The sequence below is a fragment of the Protopterus annectens genome, chromosome 3.part0 (genome assembly GCF_019279795.1).
Source record: "Protopterus annectens isolate FY-2018-M chromosome 3.part0, PAN1.0, whole genome shotgun sequence".
Taxonomy (NCBI): Eukaryota; Metazoa; Chordata; order Ceratodontiformes; family Protopteridae; genus Protopterus; species Protopterus annectens.
Genome location: NC_056731.1, coordinates 466891863 through 466911879, shown reverse-complemented (window position 1 = coordinate 466911879; position 20017 = coordinate 466891863). Strand labels below are relative to the sequence as shown.

The following is a 20017-nucleotide window of genomic DNA, read 5'->3' as shown; positions in this document are numbered from 1 at the left end:
CCTTAGTTTGAGAGACAGCCTTACAGAACTATCTTCAAGTTTATAGAGCTGAGTATATTTTCTGTGTTATTCTGTATTATAGAGCTAAATTGTCTGCTTGATATCTGTGTCTTACTGCTCTGCAAATCTATAGAAAACAGTATATATTTTTTTTATAATTTGCACATTCCTTACATCTGTGTTGAAACTGTCCCCACCCCCTCATTTCCTGCCTTGTCTTTCAGCTGATATAATTTAGCTAGTGCTGTGTCTCCTTTTAATTAACAACCTGTATTCAAACTGGATCCTTAGTTTGAGAGACAGCCTTACAGAACTATCTTCAAGTTTATAGAGCTGAGTATATTTTCTGTGTTATTCTGTATTATAGAGCTAAATTGTCTGCTTGATATATGTGTCTTACTGCTCTGCAAATCTATAGAAAACAGTATATATATTTTTTATAATTTGCACATTTCTTACATCTGTGTTGAAACTGTCCCCCACCCCCCTCATTTCCTGCCTTGTCTTTCAGCTGATATAATTTAGCTAGTGTTGTGTCTCCTTTTAATTAACAACCTGCATTCAAACTGGAACCTTAGTTTGAGAGACAGCCTTACAGAACTATCTTCAAGTTTATAGAGCTGAGTATATTTTCTGTGTTATTCTGTATTATAGAGCTAAATTCTCTGCTTGATATCTGTGTCTTACTGCTCTGCAAATCTATAGAAAACAGTATATATATTTTTTTATAATTTGCACATTCCTTACATCTGTGTTGAAACATTGTCTTTCAGCTGATATAATTTAGCTAGTGCTGTGTCTCCTTTTAATTAACAACCTGTATTCAAACTGGAACCTTAGTTTGAGAGACAGCCTTACAGAACTATCTTCAAGTTTATAGAGCTGAGTATATTTTCTGTGTTATTCTGTATTATAGAGCTAAATTATCTGCTTGATATCTGTGTCTTACTGCTCTGCAAATCTATAGAAAACAGTATATATATTTTTTTATAATTTGCACATTCCTTACATCTGTGTTGAAACTGTCCCCACCCCCTCATTTCCTACCTTGTCTTTCAGCTGATATAATTTAGCTAGTGCTGTGTCTCCTTTTAATTAACAACCTGTATTCAAACTGGAACCTTAGTTTGAGAGACAGCCTTACAGAACTATCTTCAAGTTTATAGAGCTGAGTATATTTTCTGTGTTATTCTGTATTATAGAGCTAAATTGTCTGCTTGATATCTGTGTCTTACTGCTCTGCAAATATATAGAAAACAGTATATATATTTTTTTATAATTTGCACATTCCTTACATCTGTGTTGAAACTGTCCCCCACCCCCCTCATTTCCTGCCTTGTCTTTCAGCTGATATAATTTAGCTAGTGCTGTGTCTCTTTTTAATTAACAACCTGTATTCAAATTGGAACCTTAGTTTAAGAGACAGCCTTACATAACTATCTTCAACGGTATAGAGCTGAGTATATTTTCTGTGTTATTCTGTATTATAGAGCTAAATTGTCTGCTTGATATCTGTGTCTTACTGCTCTGCAAATCTATAGAAAACAGTATATATATTTTTTATAATTTACACATTCCTTACATCTGTGTTGAAACTGTCCCCACCCCCTCATTTCCTGCCTTGTCTTTCAGCTGATATAATTTAGCTAGTGCTGTGTCTCCTTTTAATTAACAACCTGTATTCAAACTGGAACCTTAGTTTGAGAGACAGCCTTACAGAACTATCTTCAGGTTTATAGAGCTGAGTATATTTTCTGTGTTATTCTGTATTATAGAGCTAAATTGTCTGCTTGATATCTGTGTCTTACTGCTCTGCAAATCTATAGAAAACAGTATATATATATATATTTTTATAATTTGCACATTCCTTACATCTGTGTTGAAACTGTCCCCACCCCCTCATTTCCTGCCTTGTCTTTCAGCTGATATAATTTAGCTAGTGCTGTGTCTCCTTTTAATTAACAACCTGTATTCAAACTGGAACCTTAGTTTGAGAGACAGCCTTACAGAACTATCTTCAAGTTTATAGAGCTGAGTATATTTTCTGTGTTATTCTGTATTATAGAGCTAAATTGTCTGCTTGATATCTGTGTCTTACTGCTCTGCAAATCTATAGAAAACAGTATATATATATTTTTATAATTTGCACATTCCTTACATCTGTGTTGAAACTGTTCCCCCACCCCCTCCCTATTCTTGGTTGTAGTTTAAATTTGGTGGCTTTTGCAGTGCCCGCCCCACTGTAGATTTGATCTAAGACACTCCCCCAGGACATCTCTTTACCGCATTCTACCTAATAAATCCTTTCTGCACTTGCTTTTAGTCCTTTTTAATTTAATTACATTTTTTCAAACTGAGTGTGGACTAATATTGCTACATATTCAAGTGTGCCAGCTTGCACTGCATGAGAATTGTATTTACTACTGCTTTTGCTACTTTTCTAAAAAAAAAAAAAAAACAATTTCTTCTGCTTTTACTGTACTTGTGTTTCTTCCTACTTTATTTTGCTTTTGCGTCATCTTAAACGTTCTCAGTTGTATTTATTACTGCTTGGTGTAACTCATTCTAAGCCTTTTAGTTTAAACACTTGGGCTTCAGACCAGTTGTTTTACATTGAGCGGGTTTGTGGTCTGCACTGTAGTGGCAGAACAGGTAGCTTACATCCTTCTAATTTGGGAACTGCTGATTGAGGGCTCAGTGTCTGTTATTCTAAAAGTATATTAATTCTGGTTTAAGCACTTGGGCTTTCAGGCCAGTTATTTTACATTAAGAGGGTTTCGTGGTCTGCACTCTTGTGGGAGGAGAGGCTGGACTCTGCCCTTCTGAGCTTGGAATTTCTGGTTGAAGGCTTATAGTGCATGCATATCTGAATTTCTTCTTACTGAAATTGGTACACCTTGTTTGCTGTAGCATAGACTAGATCCAGGCCTGCTGAATCTAGCTTTGTTTGTATAACTTGAGCACTAATCCAGGCATTATTTAAAGTATTCAGTTGTATTTATTACTGCTTGGTAGTAACTTGGTTAAAGTGTAGCTATCATTCTAAGTCTTTTGGATTAAGCACTTGGGCTTCAGACCAGTTGTTCTACATTAGGAAGGTTTGTGGCATGCACTGTGGTGGCAGGACAGGTAGCTTTCATCCTTCTAAGTTGGGAACTGCTGATTGGGAGCTCAGTGTCTGTTATTCTTAAAGTGTATTAGCTCTGGTTTAAGCACTTGAACTTCAGGCCAGTTATTTTACATTAAGAAGGTTCGTGGTCTGCACTCTTGTGGGAGGAGAGGCTGGACTCTGCCCTTCTGAGCTGGGAATTTCTGGTTAAAGGTTTATAGTGCCTGAATATTTGAACTGTATCTTACTGAAATTGGTACACCTTGTTTGCTGTAGCATAGACTAGATCCAGGCCTGCTGAATCTAGCTTTGTTTGTATGCTTGTTATTTCCCTGGAACGCTAATTCCACCTAAAACGCGGCTTCTCAGCGCTTCTGTGGATCCCTAGTGATATCTGCATTGCTTACCGTACTTATTTCCTTGCTTCGCTTGAAAGAAAGTTACTGTTTGTCATTTTTGCATTTAAGTTACCTGTAACACATTGCACTTGTTACCTGGCACTTGCTCACTAAAGCAATTATGAGTCAGCACTAAAAATTAAAAGCACTACACCCTCGCTCCCGATTGGCCCTTGTTTTCAATTATAAAGGAATTCCCAATATTATTCTAGCATGTCCAATGGTCAGTTGTCAATCTCCTCTCCGGTCCAGCTGGTGAATATGGGAATCTTGAGGCAATGTTACAACTGCCTCATGTACACAGACAACCCTTTCCTCCTCCCAACAAATTCCAACACATGTGAGAGATGCAACCATATAGCCAAACTGGAGGCTAAGCTCTCTCAACTCAGTACTGGCATAACCAGTCAGGAGGAGAAGGAAACCACACTCACTACAATTCCAGTCTCACATAGACCTACCACGACAGCAAACCAAACACATAATCACACAAAAACATACTCGGAGGCTCTATATAAAGATCTGCCTAAGCAGCAGAGACCTCCAAAGCAGACACCCAAGCAACCACTACCCCAAAACAAAACACGTGCAACACATATCTCACAAAGCCAGTGTGCCGAGCAGTCACAGCCCTTAAGGCTAAACAACACACCTGATACACTTGTAATAGGTGACTCTGTTGTCAGGCACACTGACGTCCCGCTCACCAGGCTGAACAAGGAGAAGGTCACGGTGAGCAGCCTGTCTGGCGCTAGGATCTGCCACATAACACAAGCACTCAGGTCACTCCAAGGCAAGTACAAATATGACTCAGTCATTGTCCATGCTGGTGTGAATGACCTGAGACGTACCTCCCTGGACTACATGAAAAGAGACATAGAGGAGCTCTCTGAGCATGTAGCCCAGGCTGGTATGACCCTGACCTTGAGTAGCATCTTACCCTCACCAAGAATGATGCCACAATATAAGACAAGATGATCAATTTCAACAATTGGCTTAAGTATTGGTGACATTCAAAGGGGATCCAATGCCTGTCAGCTTGGGATGATATGCACGACAAGCCACGATGCTTTGCTAGGGACGGCTTGCACCTGTCACCCCTGGGCTTTCGGATATTGGCAAAGGCTCTTGCTACCCCCATAGTGCCTATTTTAGGCAAGGCTTAAAAGACAAACCCACCTCCATAGGTATCACAAGGGATAAGAAACTAAGAGTAATGCTACTCAACGCTAGAAGTCTAAACCTCAAGATGCACTTTTCGAAACTCTCCTTAGCATGGAGAACATCGATATCTGTGCAGTAACAGAAACCTGGTTCAGGACTCCCGAGAGCACCCCAGCACTACCAGGTTATACCTCATACCATGCTTTTCAGCTCCAAAACTTGGACCGAACCACAAAGGAGGGAGTATCGATATTCATCAAAGATACCCACACCTCCAGGTTGGTGGCAAAGCACGAAGCATCATAGACTATCCATGTGCAACTAACAGTGGGTAAAACTGCCTTCCAGTTTATAGCCTGCTACAGACCACCCTCCCAAACCCAGGAACCCCACTCGGCCTTCCTGAGAACACTGGAAAATATGAAGGTCTCTCGAACACCATTATATTGGGCGACTTCAACTACCCAAACATAGATTGGGAGCATTACACTAGCTCCAACACCCTTGCCCAAAGGTTCCTAGAATTCATAAACTCAAATGCTATGGAACAACTTGTTACCACTCCCACAAGAGGGGAAAACATACTGGACCTGATCATCACCAACATGGGGACTCTATGCTCCAGACCAGAAGTGTATCCCTCACTGGTAAGATCAGACCATAAACTGATCTCACTGGATATTCACATCCCGACCCCACCCCCTGCCCAGAAAACCACAGTGAAAAACTTCTCTAAAGCAAATTTCACACTCCTCAAAACTGAGGTGGAATCCTTCAAAGCCCCCGGGCCTGTGGAAAATATGGCACAGAACGCAGAATCCTTTATAAATGCATTCTATGAACACCTTCAGGAATGCATGGATCATGCAATCCCAAATAAAATCAAGACCCAATCCTCCAAAGGCAGACGACCTGTCTGGTGGAGCCCAGCCATAAACAAACTATACAATAGAAGGAGGAAGCTACTACATGATAGAGCAAAATCCCAAAAAGTGAAGGCATCTCTGATCAGTATTAGCAAAAAACTAAGGGCACTCATAAAATCGTCAAAGGCCAGCTTCGAGAGAAAAATTGCACAGGACACTAAGGATAATCACAAGGCTTTCTTTAGTTATGTTAGGAACCTGGGTGGGAATTCCCAGATATGCTCAGAATTAGTCCAAAATGACAAAAAATACAGTGATCCCACAGACATTGCCAACATCCTAGCTGACAGGTTCAGCGCAAACTTCTCTTCCCCACCAAAGGGCAAATATCTATCCCAGCAGAGTGCTGCCCCTGACATCTCAGATGCTCAGGTGGGAGCCGCCCTCTCAAAGCAAAAACACAGCATCAATGGGACCAGACGGTGTCCCAGGCTGCGTCCTACATGAACTCCAAGAAGAGTTAAACCCAAACATAAAACTACTGTTCAGTCTCAGCCTTACTACAGGATATGTACCCAAAGAGTGGCGTACAGCAACAGTGGTCCCTCTCCACAAAGGTGGTGCCTCAACGGACCCTGGAAACTATCGCCCCATAAGCCTGACTAGCTTGGTCTGCAAATCTATGGAAAGGATCGTCATGGACCTCATAAATAAAGATATTGGGGACCTACAAACACTGGATCCTACCCAGTTTGGCTTTGTTAAGGGCAGATCCTGCCTCTTAAACCTGGTTGACTTCTTTGAAACAGTCACCAAGGCCATTGACGAAGGGAAGGTGGTCCACACAGCCTATCTGGACCTCGCAAAAGCCTTCGATACAATACCCCACTTGGGCATTATAGATAAGCTCACCAGCTTAAATATAAACCCCTATGTCACTAGATGGGTTGCAAACTCGCTCAAAGACAGAACCCACATGGTTAGAATTGCTGGAGCCATGTCAGACTCCAAACCAGTTACAAGTGGCGTCCCACAAGGCTCAGTCCTGGGACCTCTCTTGTTTGGTATATATTTATCGGAGGTACAGGCCAACACGGAAGGACTGTGGCTGACCAAGTTCGCAGATGACTGCAAACTGGGCGCCATAATCGACTCTCCAGCCGACACAAGCATCCTCCAAAAGCACGTCATAGAAACCGACAACTGGTGCCAGAGCCATGGCCTCAAGCTAAACGCCAAAAAGTGTATAGTCATCCCCTTTGGCAAAAACAAAGTGCCCACAAGTTACCACATAGGTGGTAATCCATTAAGTACAGAAGAAGTAATTGGGGACCTGGGGACCCAAGTTGATAGCAATCTCTCATTTGACAACCACGTGGCCAAAGTGGTTAGAAAAACATTTTATATAGCCCACCTAATCATGAAGGGATTCACATCTAGATTAAGGGAGGTCATCGTGCCTCTTTACTCATCCCTCATCAGGCCCATAATCGAGTACAATGCCCCTTTTGGGATGTACCTTACCAAACACCTGCAGCAACTGGAAAGACCCCAAAAGTACCTCACCAAGAGGATCAAAGGGCTCAAACAGATGCCATATGCTGCCCGGTTAAAGAAACTCCAGCTCTACTCAGTGGCATATCGCCTGCTCAGAGGTGACCTGTGCCTGACGTATAAGGCCATGTCCAACCCGGAATTAAGGGACATGCTGCACCTCAAAAAGTCCAAATCCCATCGAGCTACACGCTCGAGAGACTTGAACCTCAGCACTGAAATAAATAGGACATGCTGGAGGGACAGATTCATAGGTTCATAGGTTCATACTAGGCTATCTGCCCTAGGGCATTTATAGGCCTAGCCAGAGTGTGTGTGGCTTTCACCACCCCTTAGGATGAGAATACTATACCCATTAGTTTGCTGTGCCTCTGTCCAGCAGTGACACAGAGATGATTCCCGGGGTAAACCTACGATCTCCCATCCACTCGTCAACATTTCTCTTGAACAGAGTCAGTGAGGGGCTCTGCCTCACATGGACTGGGATTCTGTTCCATAGTGTAGGGAGTCTCTGGGTGATGAATCTGTCCCTCCAGCACGTCCTATTTATATCCGTGTTGAGGTTTAATTCTCTTGCTCTCGTGGCTCTGGTGGATTTGGATTTTTTGAGGTGGAGCATGTCCATTAATTCCAGGTTGGACATGGCCTTGTATGTCAGGCACAGATCACCTCTGAGCAGACGGTATGCGACTGAATAGAGCTGGAGTTTCTTCAGTCGGGCATCGTATGACATATGTTTGAGCCCCTTTATCCTTTTGGTGAGGAACTTTGGGGTCTTTCCATCTCCTGCTGTTGTCGGGCAAGGTACTTAACGAATGGGGCGTTGTACTCAATCATTGGTCTGATAAGTGAAGTGTACAGGGGTACAATGACCTCTCCTGATCTGGATGTGAATCCCTTCATGATCAGGTGGGCAATGTAGAAGGTCTTCCTAACCACTTTGGCAATGTGAGTGTCAAAAGAGTGGTTACTGTCAACTTGGGTCCCCAGGTCCCTGATAACTTCTTTCATGTTTAATGGATTACCACCTATGTGGTAATTAGGGGTTACCTTGTTTTTCCCAAAGGGTATGACTATACATTTTTAGGCATTTAGCTTAAGGCCATGGCTCTGGCACCAGTTATCCATTTCTATGAGACCTCTCTGGAGGATGTCTGTGTCTGATGGAGTGTCAATTATGGTGCCCAGTTTGCAGTCATCTGCAAATTTTGTCAGCCACAATCCCCCTATGTTTGCCTGCACTTCAGAAAAATAAATGCCGAACAAGAGGGGGCCCAGGACTGAGCCCTGTGCGACACCGCTCGTGACCGGCTTAGAGTCTGACATGGCACCAGCAACTCTAACCCTGTGTGTTCTGTCCTTGAGCCAGTTTGCAATCCATCATGTGACATATGGGTTTACATCTAAGCTGGTGAGCTTTTCTATGATGCCCGAGTGGGGTATTGTGTCGAACGCTTTTGCTAGGTCAAGGTAGGCTGTGTGAACTGCCTTACCCTCATCAATGGCCTTAGTGACTGTTTCAAAAAAGTCGACCAAGTTCAAGATGCAGGATCTGCCCTTGACAAAGCCAAATTGGGTAGGATCCAGTGTCTGTAGGTCCCCAATGTCTTTATTTATGAGTTCCATTATGATCCTCTCCATAGCTTTGCAGACAAGGCTCGTCAAGCTTATGGGGCGGTAATTTCCAGGGTCCGTAGAAGCACCGCCTTTGTGGAGTGGGACCATAGTTGCCGTACGCCATTCTTTGGGTACGTATCCTGTAATAAGCCTAAGATTAAACAGCAGCCTTATGTGTGGGTTTAGTTCCTCATTGAGTTTGTGTAGCACACAGCCGGGGACACCGTCCGGTCCCATTGATGCTGTGTTTTTTGCTTTAGAGAGAGCAGCTCTCACCTGGGCATCTGAGATGTTTGGGAGGCTAGACTCTGGTGGGATAGATATTTCTCCTGTGGGGAGGAGGAGAAATTTGCACTGAACCTGTCTGCCAGTATGTTGGCAATGTCTGTGGGTTCAGTGATTTATTTATCATTTTGGACTAATTCTGAGCATATCTGGGAGTTTCCACCCAGGTTTCTAACATAGCTAAAGAAGGCCTTATGATTGTCTTTTGTGTCATTAGCGATTTTTCTCTCAAAGTTGGCCTTGGATGATTTTATGAGTGTTCGTAGTTTTTGCTAGTATTGATCAGAGATGCCTTCCTTTTAGGGATTTTGCTCTGTCATGTAGTAGCTTTCTCCTCTTGTTGTAGAGTTTGTTTATGGCTGGGGTCCACCAGACCGGCCTGCCTTTGGTGGAAAGGGTCTTGATTTTATTAGGGATTGCTTGATCCATACATTCCTGGAGGTGCTCGTAGAAGGCATTTGTAAGGGTTTCAGCAGCGTGGGTTGTGGTTTCCACTGGCTCAGGGGCCTTGAAGGATACCACTCCAGTCTTAAGAAGTGTGAAGTTAGCTTTTGAGAAGTTCTTCACTGTGGTCTTTTTTGCTGGGGGTGGGGGCGGGATGTGGATCTCCAATGAGATTAATTTATGGTCTGATCTCACCAATGAGGGATATACTTCCGGTGTGGAGCATTTTGTCCCCATGTTTGTGATGATCAGGTCTAGTATATTTTCTCCTCTTGTGGGAATGGTAACTAGTTGTTCCATAGCATTTGAGTTTATGAACTCTAGGAACCTTTGGGCTAGGGTGTTGGGGCTTGAGTAATGTTCCCAGTCTATGTTTGGGTAGTTGAAGTCACCCAATATGATGGTGTTTGGAGAGACATTCATACTCTCCAGTGTCTTCAGGAAGGCTGTGTGGGTTTCCTGAGTTTGAGAAGGTGGTCTTTAGCATGCTACAAACTGTAGGGCAGTTTTACCTATGGTTAATTGCACCTGGATGATCTCCGATGCTTCGTGCGTTGCCACTAACCTGGAGGTGTGGGTATCCTTTATGAATATGGATACTCCCCCTCCTTTTGTGGTTCGGTCCGGATTTTGGGGCCGGAACGCATGATATGAGGTATAACCTGATAGTGCTGGGGTGCTCTCAGGAGCCTTGAACCAGGTTTCAGTCACAGCACAGACATCGATGTTCTCCATACTGAGGAGGGCTTCGAGGGCGTGCATCTTGAGGTTTAGACTTCTGGCATTGAGCAGTATTACCCTTAGTTTTTCTCCATTTTTGTTTTCTAGGGCGGTAGGTTTATCATTTGAGCCTTGCCTAAAAAAAGGCACTATGGGGGTGGCAAGAGCCTTTGCCAATATCCGGAAACCCAGGGCTGACAGGTGCAAGCCGTCTCTTGCGAAGCAGCGTGGCTTGTCAAGCATGTCATCCCAGGCAGACAGACATTGGATCCCCTTAGAATGACAGCAGTAATTAAGCCAATTATTAAAGCTGATCATTTTGTCCCTGTATTGTGGCATCATTCTTGGTGAGGGTAAGATACTGCTCAGGGTCAGGGTCATACCGGCCTGGGCTACATAATCTGAGAGCTCCTCTATGTCTCTTTTCATGTAGTCCAGGGAGGTACGTCTCAGGTCGTTCACACCGGCATGGACAATGACTGAGTCATACTTGTACTTGCTGTGGAGTGACCTGAGTGCTTGTGTTATGTGGCAGATTCTAGCGCCTGACAGGCAGCTTACTGTGATCTTTTCCTTGTTCAGTCTGGTGAGTGGGACGTCAGTGTGTCTGACTATGGAGTCACCTATAACAAGTGTGTCTGGCTTTGTGTTTGGCCTTAAGGGCTGTGACTGTTTAGCACACTGACTTTGAGAACTATGTGTTGCATGTCTTATGTCTTGAGGTGGCAGTTGCTTGGGTGTCTGCTTTGGAGGCCTCTGTAGTTTTGGTAGATTTTTGATCAGTGCCTCCGAGTATGTCTTTGTGTGTTTATGTGTTTGTTTTGCAGTTGTGATAGTTCTATGTGAAACTGGGTTTGTGGTGTGCGTGGTTTCCTTCTCCTCCTGTCTGGTCTTGCCAGTCCTGAGTTGAGAGAGCTCAGCCTCCAGTTTGGCTATATAATTGCATCTCTCACATGTATTTGTGTTTTGTGGGAGAAGGAGTGGGTTGTCTGTGTACATGAGGCAATTGTAACATTGCCTCAAGATGCCCAGATTCACCAGCTGAACAGGAGAGGACGCTCAGAGGCTCCCTTCACTCTGGAATAAAATCCCAGTCCAGGTTAGGCAGAGTCCCTCATTGACTCTCTTCAAGAGGAATCTTGATGAGTGGATGGGAGATCGTAGGTTTACCCCGGGTATCACTTCTGTGTCACTGTTAGATAGAGGGCACAGTATACTAACCTCGAAAAAGGGCATAGCAAAATTAATTTAAAATGGGTGGCGAAAGCCACACATACTCTGGCTAGGCTTATAAATGCCCTAGGGCAGATAGCCTAGTATGAACCTATGAACCTATCCCTAACAAGGTAGGTAATTAATCTTCCATCTTTCTCTCTTGACTGACATCTTTAGACCCCCCCCCCCCAAACTCCTTTAGCCAGTTATTAAAGTCTGTTGAATTTTGCTTATTGTGTTGTTCTTGGCAGTGTTACAGCACCGTTCAGGACTGGTTTTCTTCCAGCCTTAGATACTCAGAGCACTCCCTTGTATCCCTCTTCATATAGCCAAAATAGAGCATCTCAGATCATTCACACCAGCATGAGCAACAACTGTGCCATATTCGTACTTTGGTCGATGGGGCACTGAAGTTAAATGATAAATTGTAGCACCTTTGAGGTACCTGAGTGTTACCCTGCCTGTGCTCAGCCTTATGGTGCATCAGTGTACAGCACTGTGTTCACACCTATAACAAGTACATTAGCATCACAGGTGGAATTTTGTTGTAGCCAGTAGTGCCTGGCCGAATCACTCTGGTGACTTTTGTCTGTGTTGGTAATGGAGGATATATATGATGAATGATTGTTGGTGTACTGCTGAGGGTTGACTGTGGTGTAGACATTTATAGTGCTATGCCTGCGAGGTCTTTTTTGGTTTTAGGTAGGTACTAGGCTATTGGCCCTAGGGCCTATATAAGCCTAGCCAAAGGTACCCTGGCTTTCGCCACCCAAGAAAATTATTTTCCTGTGCCACTATCGAGCAGAGCCACAGAAGTGATCCCCGGGGTGAATTTCCTATCTCCCATCCAATCATCAAGAAATGTTTTTTGCAGGTCAAGTGGACAGAACATCATAATCATCATCTTTCGGCTGTTCCCGTTAGGGGTCGTCACAATGGATCATCTGTTTCCATTTCTTCCAGTCCTCTGCATCTTGCTCTGTCACACCAACCACCTACATGCCCTCTCACCACATCCATATCTTAGGCCTTCCTCTTTTCCTGTTACCTGGTAGCTTCATCCTTGGCATCCTTTTCCCAATATACTGAAAGAACATCCTGACAACAACTTTTAATAGTTATCCAAATACTGCTGTGCGTGTTGTTGACAGTGGCAGTGTAGACCTTTCTACATTCACAGGAATGCATATCGTAAACATTTGAAATCGCATCCGCTGTGTGCAGTAAAGAACAAGATATTATTCATAGACAGTATGGTGTGCTCCATACATAGTGGATGGATCGGATCCAGGTCCAGAGAGCATACTGTACTGAGTGCACAAGTCACATTTAGGTTATTCAACACCAGTGGCCCAGCTGTTGAAGATCTACTATTATGGTGACTCTGTCTCTCAACTTCAGTTTTTAATGTTATGCTTCCTTCATGCCTTTCAGTTCACGACAAGTAAGTTACAGCAAATATAAAGTAATACATGCACTAATGTTGCTGAGTCACGGGGACATTTTCAGCTGGAATGTCAGCTGATGCTAATCTATATTGTACAACCTGCTAAAAAAGTGCATCTCCAGTAAGCTCTGCTGGTGTAGAGAGAGAAAACCCTGGGTGTGACCCAGGTTTAATTGTGACTTTTGCACGTGCTAAAGCTGGTGTGAAGGGAGCCTGCTTTCCACTCTTTAGGGAGAGGGGCATGTATTCAATGTCAAACACACTACAGTGTGATCCCAGTGGTAGACTGGTATTATGTGGAAATGTGGTCTTTAAGGGGTTTGGGCCAGTTGATCACATCATGTGGAGGTGTGGTAGTGCATTGGAAAAGCCCATGCACTCCGTCCCTTGGATGTCCGTGAACATGTTTGAAATGGGTTAGGGCTTAAAGGTAAAACCCCATTCCTTCTTACAGATGAAGTTACTACTCCTTGTATACATGGCTGTAGCTTTCAAGGCATGAATGGGCTAAAAGAGTGGCTGGGAGGGTAAGCTGAATGGTCAGAGGAGGACTGGAGCAAAAAACGAAGTGCATGTCAGATGGATAAATAACCGCTAACTATGTCATGTAACAGTGCTGGTCACATTTCTTTATAGGCTGATGATTTTCTCATTTTTATTCAAAAGATTTAAAATGTTGTATTAAGTATACAAGATGGTTTTGTTAAACATTGTACCCTGAGGTAGGCTGGTACGAGTGCTGGTCACATTTATTTATAGGCTGATGATTTTCTTATTTTTATTCAAAAGATTTAAAATGTTGTATTAAGTATACAAGATGGGTTTTGTTAAATATTGTACCCTGAGGTAGGCAGGTACGTGTTAAAAATGCATACCAAAGCCTATAGCAATTAGTAAGCAAGGCTATACAGTAGTTTAAGTCCCTCTACATAATCTTAACCAATTATATAGCCATAGTTGTCCATGTATAGAAGATGTATGCAGGTATCCACCCACTAAGGATTGTCTATGATTTGTAAACAGGAAAGTAATTGTATATGGGCTGGTTCCAACTATATAAATTACAGGACCAGAACCACATACCCACAGTTCTTATAATTAAAAGAAAATCAAACTCCTTCTTATGCTGATGTGTTGCTCAACAGTACTTAGCTTAGGGACAACATCAGCAAATTATGCTGAATACCCAACAGAATACTCTCTTTTCTGTAATTGTAAAAAGCTATCACTATTGCTTTCTGTTCTGGTGCTTTCTAACCTGTAGCCACAACCATACATACTTATTCTCCCAATCCTCAAATGAGAATCACGGCAGCAAATGGATCCTCTTCATTAAAGTATATGGTAATGAGGTGCACTCCACAGGACTGGGCTGTCAGCTGCAGGGTTTTATAAATCTCTGTTGTCTGTGACTGCACAGGACTTTCAGGCAGAGGAAAATGTTCATATGCCTGTGTGCTTCAGAATGCGTCTCCCCAAAACAAGGGGAAGTATATCCCCATGTGGCTGGTGAATCTCAAGGATGCTGATTAGGTGCACACAGTACAGGTGTAATACTAATACCTGCTATTAGTGTAATCCCTATTTTTGAGCCATAATGATTGTTTAAGCAAAGCTGTTATGTGAGTGCAAAAGTATGTTTACAAATTCACCTGGTAGTCAAAAAGGAGAGAATTAATAGCAGTTCAATATGTGCTCTTGTGCCAGTTTTTCTAAGTAATTAGTTTTTGTTATGTAAAATTTAGATTTGCTGGTTTGCACGTTTAAATTATAAGCTAAAAATACCTGCAGTAAATCAGACTGATCATGATAGTTTGTCATTTCAGGCAATGTTTGTGTATTTATACTAGACCTGGAAATTCAGATAAATGTACACTATATATTACTATATATACACTAGGTGACTTATAATTAATCACTGTTTGAAAAGTATTTTACACGGGTTTGTATTATGCAGTAATGAATGCTCCTCTTATTAGGGGAATTTTTTTGATGAGTTTCAGATGGAGGGAGTATCTGCTGATAACAATGAGATCTATCTGGAGCTGTCTCCTGAAAACCTTTCTAGGGCTTTGAAAACTGTACAGGCTGCCAAGGCAGTAAAAATCAAGCTGACAAAGAAACATTGTCCCTGTATCACGCTAGCTGTGGAACTGGTAAGTTTGAAGAATTCACGGTGAGGACATTTCTGACATTTGAGTCCTGACAGTATGTTGTATATTTCTATATATGCACTTAATTTCCTGTGTGTTCCATTGTAAGACAGTATTTCATGCCCAATCTGGAAAAGAACAACCTATTTATTTTCCCTATTGAATTTAACATTCATCTGAGTTATTAGGAACTGCAACCCTTTTTGTTTTTTAATAAATCTTTCAACAGACCATAGAAGGCATAGTAGGGGAGCCTTGCAGCTGGAATAGTGACATATTGTAGCCCTGGAGTTTGAGATGCAGTGCTGAGGCCACCTCCTCTGACAGGATGTACTGTGCTCTTCTAAACAGTATTGTTAAGATGTACTGCATCACCCATTTCACTTTTTGCAGCTATTGTGTCCATTCGGATCTACTTTACATTACTGAAAGGCCAAAATGCTGAAGACGAATTGGCCGAGACGAGAATAATGAAACTTGAAATGCCGAACAGAGTAGTTTTTCCCAGGGTAAGTAAACACTTGCCCAAAACTATAATACAACACACCGTACCATCTGAAACCCACCTAGGTGGGGGGCTGCACCCCCCCTAACTATATACACTGACTCCAGGATCATACAATGGGGGAAAGGGCATTATTTCCCAAATTGGGCAAGTGTTTACTTGCCCTGGGAAAAACAACACAGTTCAGCATTTTGCATTTTGTTTTCGTCTCAGCCAATTTGTCTTCAGCATTATGGACTTTTGGTAATGCAAAGTAAACCCGTTCATTCAGATATCACTGCTGTATAATTAATATGACAGGTACATCTTGGAATTTTTTCTTTTTTTAGAAAAAAAAGTTTCCCTCCTTTATCAAATAGTATCAGTGTGTCCTTTGAGACTGGAACTGCCCTTTGAAACTAAAATTTGTTGAGCAGCCATAGCCCGAGACAAGCCACTGAGTCACATAGGTACTGGACTTTAGCCACCACTTTCAATAATTTGTGCCATTGTCTTGTGTATACTTTGCATGTAATTTGTTTTACATTCTGGGGCATACATTTTAATGATGACTTGTAGTTTGTTGCTGCTGTTATGGTGCCACTTCCATTTAAAGTTAGTATGCCACTGGGCCTAGCTTCTTAACCATTTATAGCTGCTCTTTTGTTAAGTGTCATGATCCATTAGTAGCTGATCTCTGAATACTTGGAAGAATTCTAATTTGTAGGTCCCTCTTTGCCAGGCATGCTGGATAGACGTGTCTTCTTGGATGGCATTTGTTTCCAGTATCCTTTCCCTTCCTTTCCTTTCTATGCCTGGAAATGCTATACTTCCATGCAGAGCATTTTATAGTTACGGAACTGGTTATGGTACATAACTCAGTGGCTATGTTATCAAAGGCCATTCCATCAAACCAAATCGACAGAGTAGGCTAATATCAGTAAATGTTTTGCATGGTGAAACAAAGCTCCCTGCTCCTTATGATTAACAACAGGGTTGCCGAGTCTCAATGTAAGTCATAAACTTTGTTGATGCCATTCTAGTTAGTGCATATCGTTCAGCTGAAAGGAATTTGATGACTCAGCACATCTGTTGTACAAAACCCGATTCTGGTATGCCTAAGTAAATTGCATCAAGATCACATTAAGTGCAAACCAGAGAAGCAAAACCAACAGTTGTGTTCTCTTCCAGGAAGCAGTTCTCATTCGACACTTTTACTCAACCATGGGCCTGTATTGAGGGGGATGCATGATCAGCTAATAATAATTCTTCTGCTACTGGCAGAGCAGCCAGTGAAACGGAAAGTTAAAAAATACCTGCTCTTTCTGTAAAGGGATCATTTTGTTACATGGCTATAGTGCCATAACTAGGTGTTCATACTAAGAACTTCTGTACTTCCCTTCACAGTCTGGTAGAAGATAACTCTTTGAAGTCATAAACTTGTTCCTCAGACTTTCTGCACTCCTGTGCAAGTTATTGGTAATATGAGCTGTGTCCTTATACACACATTGTAGAAGCAAGAGGAACAATGGTCCAGAACTATCAGATGTTCTTCGTGTTTCACTGTTGCAGTCATTACATTTGGGTAGTCTGCTGGCAGGTTGCCCTTAGTCGGCCTGAATAACAAAGTATTGGGTCCTGCGTCAGTTGCTGTCTCCTCTTCCATGACGTCAGGTCGTCAGGGGTATAAAACATGCAGCCGATGCCATTTTCAGTCTTTCTTGCCGCGTGGTGCCCGAAGCAGAAGCAGTTCACAAGTGCTGGTCAGCCAACTCCTGAAATTTTTGCATTCGAGTTTCAGAACCAAAGTCTTCAAACTAAAGCCAAGTACCCCATTGGGGAAACTTTTTCTTGCTCCTTACCGATGTCAGTAAAAGTTAATAATTGCATTACTTGTGGGAAGCAAATACCTCATAAGAATTTTCGTTTGTACTACATTCCTTGCCTAGGCCCAGATCATAACGTGCCTTGCTGTCGGTCTTGTGCTAGATTTAACCAATGCACTATTAAGCGTCTGTATATTTTTGCTTCTAAATATTTTGGATCAAGATTTAATTATCCTGAAATGTCATCGGTTAGCAATCCGACTACCGGAGTTCACAAAAAACGCAAAGAAAAAGACAGAGACAGACCGTCGAGGTCCAAAACTGACGACGAAGCTTCTCCTAAGTCATTCGCCGGTACTCAGTGAGGCGCTTTCGCAGCCCCTGATACCCGCTACTTTTGAGTCGCAGGCCTCTACCGAGACCCATTCGGAGTCCGGTATGCCACGAGATTCTCAGAGTATTGAACCCGCAGATGTCTCTCCCTTGGATGGGTCCGGAGCCGCTGAGCAGGCACCGGCTTCTGAGGGTGTTTTCAGGCCTCAACAATTTTATATTAAACTGACGCCAGCCTCAAAAACAAGGTCAAAAACATCTTCTGTGTATAAAAAACCAACGCATAAGCCACTAAGAGGCCTAGGCAAGACACTGATTATGAATCTTCAGATCAGGTTTCCATTTCTTCTGATTCCTCTTCTGATCAGGAATTTTTTATTCCACCCTATGAGGATTCTGATGCAGAGGAATCCATCCCAACTGCATCTCCTCCTGTGGATTTCTCTTTTGGAGAGACTTTGCATACTTCAAGGGAACATTTTCAGTGGGAGAGTCAGGACTTCTCTGAATCAAAAAAGAGGCTTAGGGATTTCCTTCTTCCTCAGCATAGGCCTTTGGCAATACCTCCTGTATTAGACATTGTTGATGATGTGTTTTCGGAATCCAGCATGGTTCCTGATTCCCTGCCTCCGGCTCCTAGTAAGCCAGACAGGTATTACAGGGTTCCTGACTCCAACAAATTTCTATTCAAAAATCCTGCTGCTGATCCTGAGGCTATTTCTCAGGGTCCCAAGGGTGTAAGGGCCTCTACAGCCAAAAACCCTGCCCCCTCAGATAGAGATTCCAGGGTGCTGGATAGATGGGGAAAGAAGGTTTATATGTCTTCAACCTTGGCAATCAGGGCCTTAAACTGCCAGTTTCATATGCTTAAATATCAACAGCATGTTATGGGCTTACTGAAACAGAAAATTATGTTGATTACTGATTGTGTGGAAAATAGAGTTACAGGAATTATTGCAGTCAGCTGAACAGGTTGGAAAGCATACTTTGCAATGTGGTTTTGATTCCTTGGAGGCCTCTTTCAGGGCCGCCGTTACTGGATCTGTGATTAGAAGGCATGCCTGACTCAAGGAGCAAAATCTGCCTGATCATGTTAAAGCTAAATTGTTGGATGCCCCCTTGCAGCATGATACTCTGTTTGGTAATAAGGCAGAAGAGGTTTTAAAGAAAATGGAAGACAAAGCTAAATCTATGCAAACTGTAAAAGATTTCTTGCAAGTGCTGCCACCCAGGTTCAGTAGACACTGGCCTACTAAAAATTGGTTCTTTCCTGTGTCCAGCAGAGCCACTCAAGGCAAATCCAGGCGCTCAAAAGGCTCCAGATACCAATCACAGGGTTCTTACAGGTCAAAGCAATGGGGTGCCTCCACCTCCAAATCTGGAGGAAACAAAGCACAACCCTACAGTAAGCAGTCTCAATGACTTTCCTCTACCATCACCAAGCACTTTTCTTTTGGCAGCCCCCTTGGGGGAAAACTAGCACTTCACGCTCAAAATTGGCAGTTAATTACCCAGGACAAGTGGATATTAAGCATAGTATTCCAGGGGTACAGATTTCATTTCCATACTTTGCCAGTTCCAAACGGATGGCCGGATCTGCCACAAAATCAGTGAGCAGAGGCCCAGAAGCAAGTTATGTCCCTCGTGGATATGGGGGCTATTCAACCGGTACCAGAAAACGAAAAAGGACAAGGTTTTTATTCAAGACTTTTCCTGGTACCCAGAAAAGACAATTCATGGCGTCCAATGCTGGACTTATCGATTTTGAACACGTTCCTGGACATTCCAAAATTCAAAATGCTGACTTTACAACAACTACTGCCTATGCCAGGCAGGATTGCTTGGTTAGTAACTCTGGACTTAAAAGGCATACCTGCATATCCCAATAAGGGAATCATGCAGAAGATACCTCTGCTTCAAGGCAGGTTTTTTGCATTACCAATTCTCTGCACTGCCCTTTGCCTTATCTACTGCGCCCAGAGTCTTTACAAAGTGCCTGGCACCAGTAATTGCATTCTGCAGACAAAGAAGCATACAAATTTATCCTTATCTGGACGACTGTCTCATTCAAGCAGAGGACAAGGACACTCTTCTTCAACATCTGACATCTGTAAAAAGGCTTCTAGCATGCCTAGGGTACACCATAAGTGAAAAGAAATCACAACTGGTACCCTCTCAGATAATTACATTCCTGGGTGCAAGCTTGAATACAACTGCCCAGATGGCTTACCTTATGCCAGACAAACAAAGGCAACTGACAACATACTTCAAACAAATGGCAACAAAAACCCAGTTGTCTGCAAGACAAATTCTGCAGGCTTTGGGGTTCATGGCATCCTGCATTCTACTAATTCCATATTCGAGACTGCATATGAGGAAACTTCAGTAGTACCTAAAAAGTT

General features: G+C 42.8%; 1 protein-coding gene across 5 annotated transcripts in view; it reads left to right on the top strand.

Annotated features, from left to right (window-relative positions):
* Positions 1-20017, top strand: part of HUS1 (HUS1 checkpoint clamp component) — a 977322-nt gene that overhangs the window by 355592 nt on the left and 601713 nt on the right. For 4 of the 5 annotated variants that reach the window (XM_044064889.1, XM_044064888.1, XM_044064891.1 and 1 more), the window contains exon 3: positions 14799-14975. The exons of the other annotated variant lie outside the window; for it this stretch is intronic. In XM_044064889.1, the coding sequence (XP_043920824.1) occupies positions 14799-14975 (177 nt within the window). The remainder of the gene's footprint in view (positions 1-14798; positions 14976-20017) is intronic. 5 annotated transcript variants of the gene reach the window in all.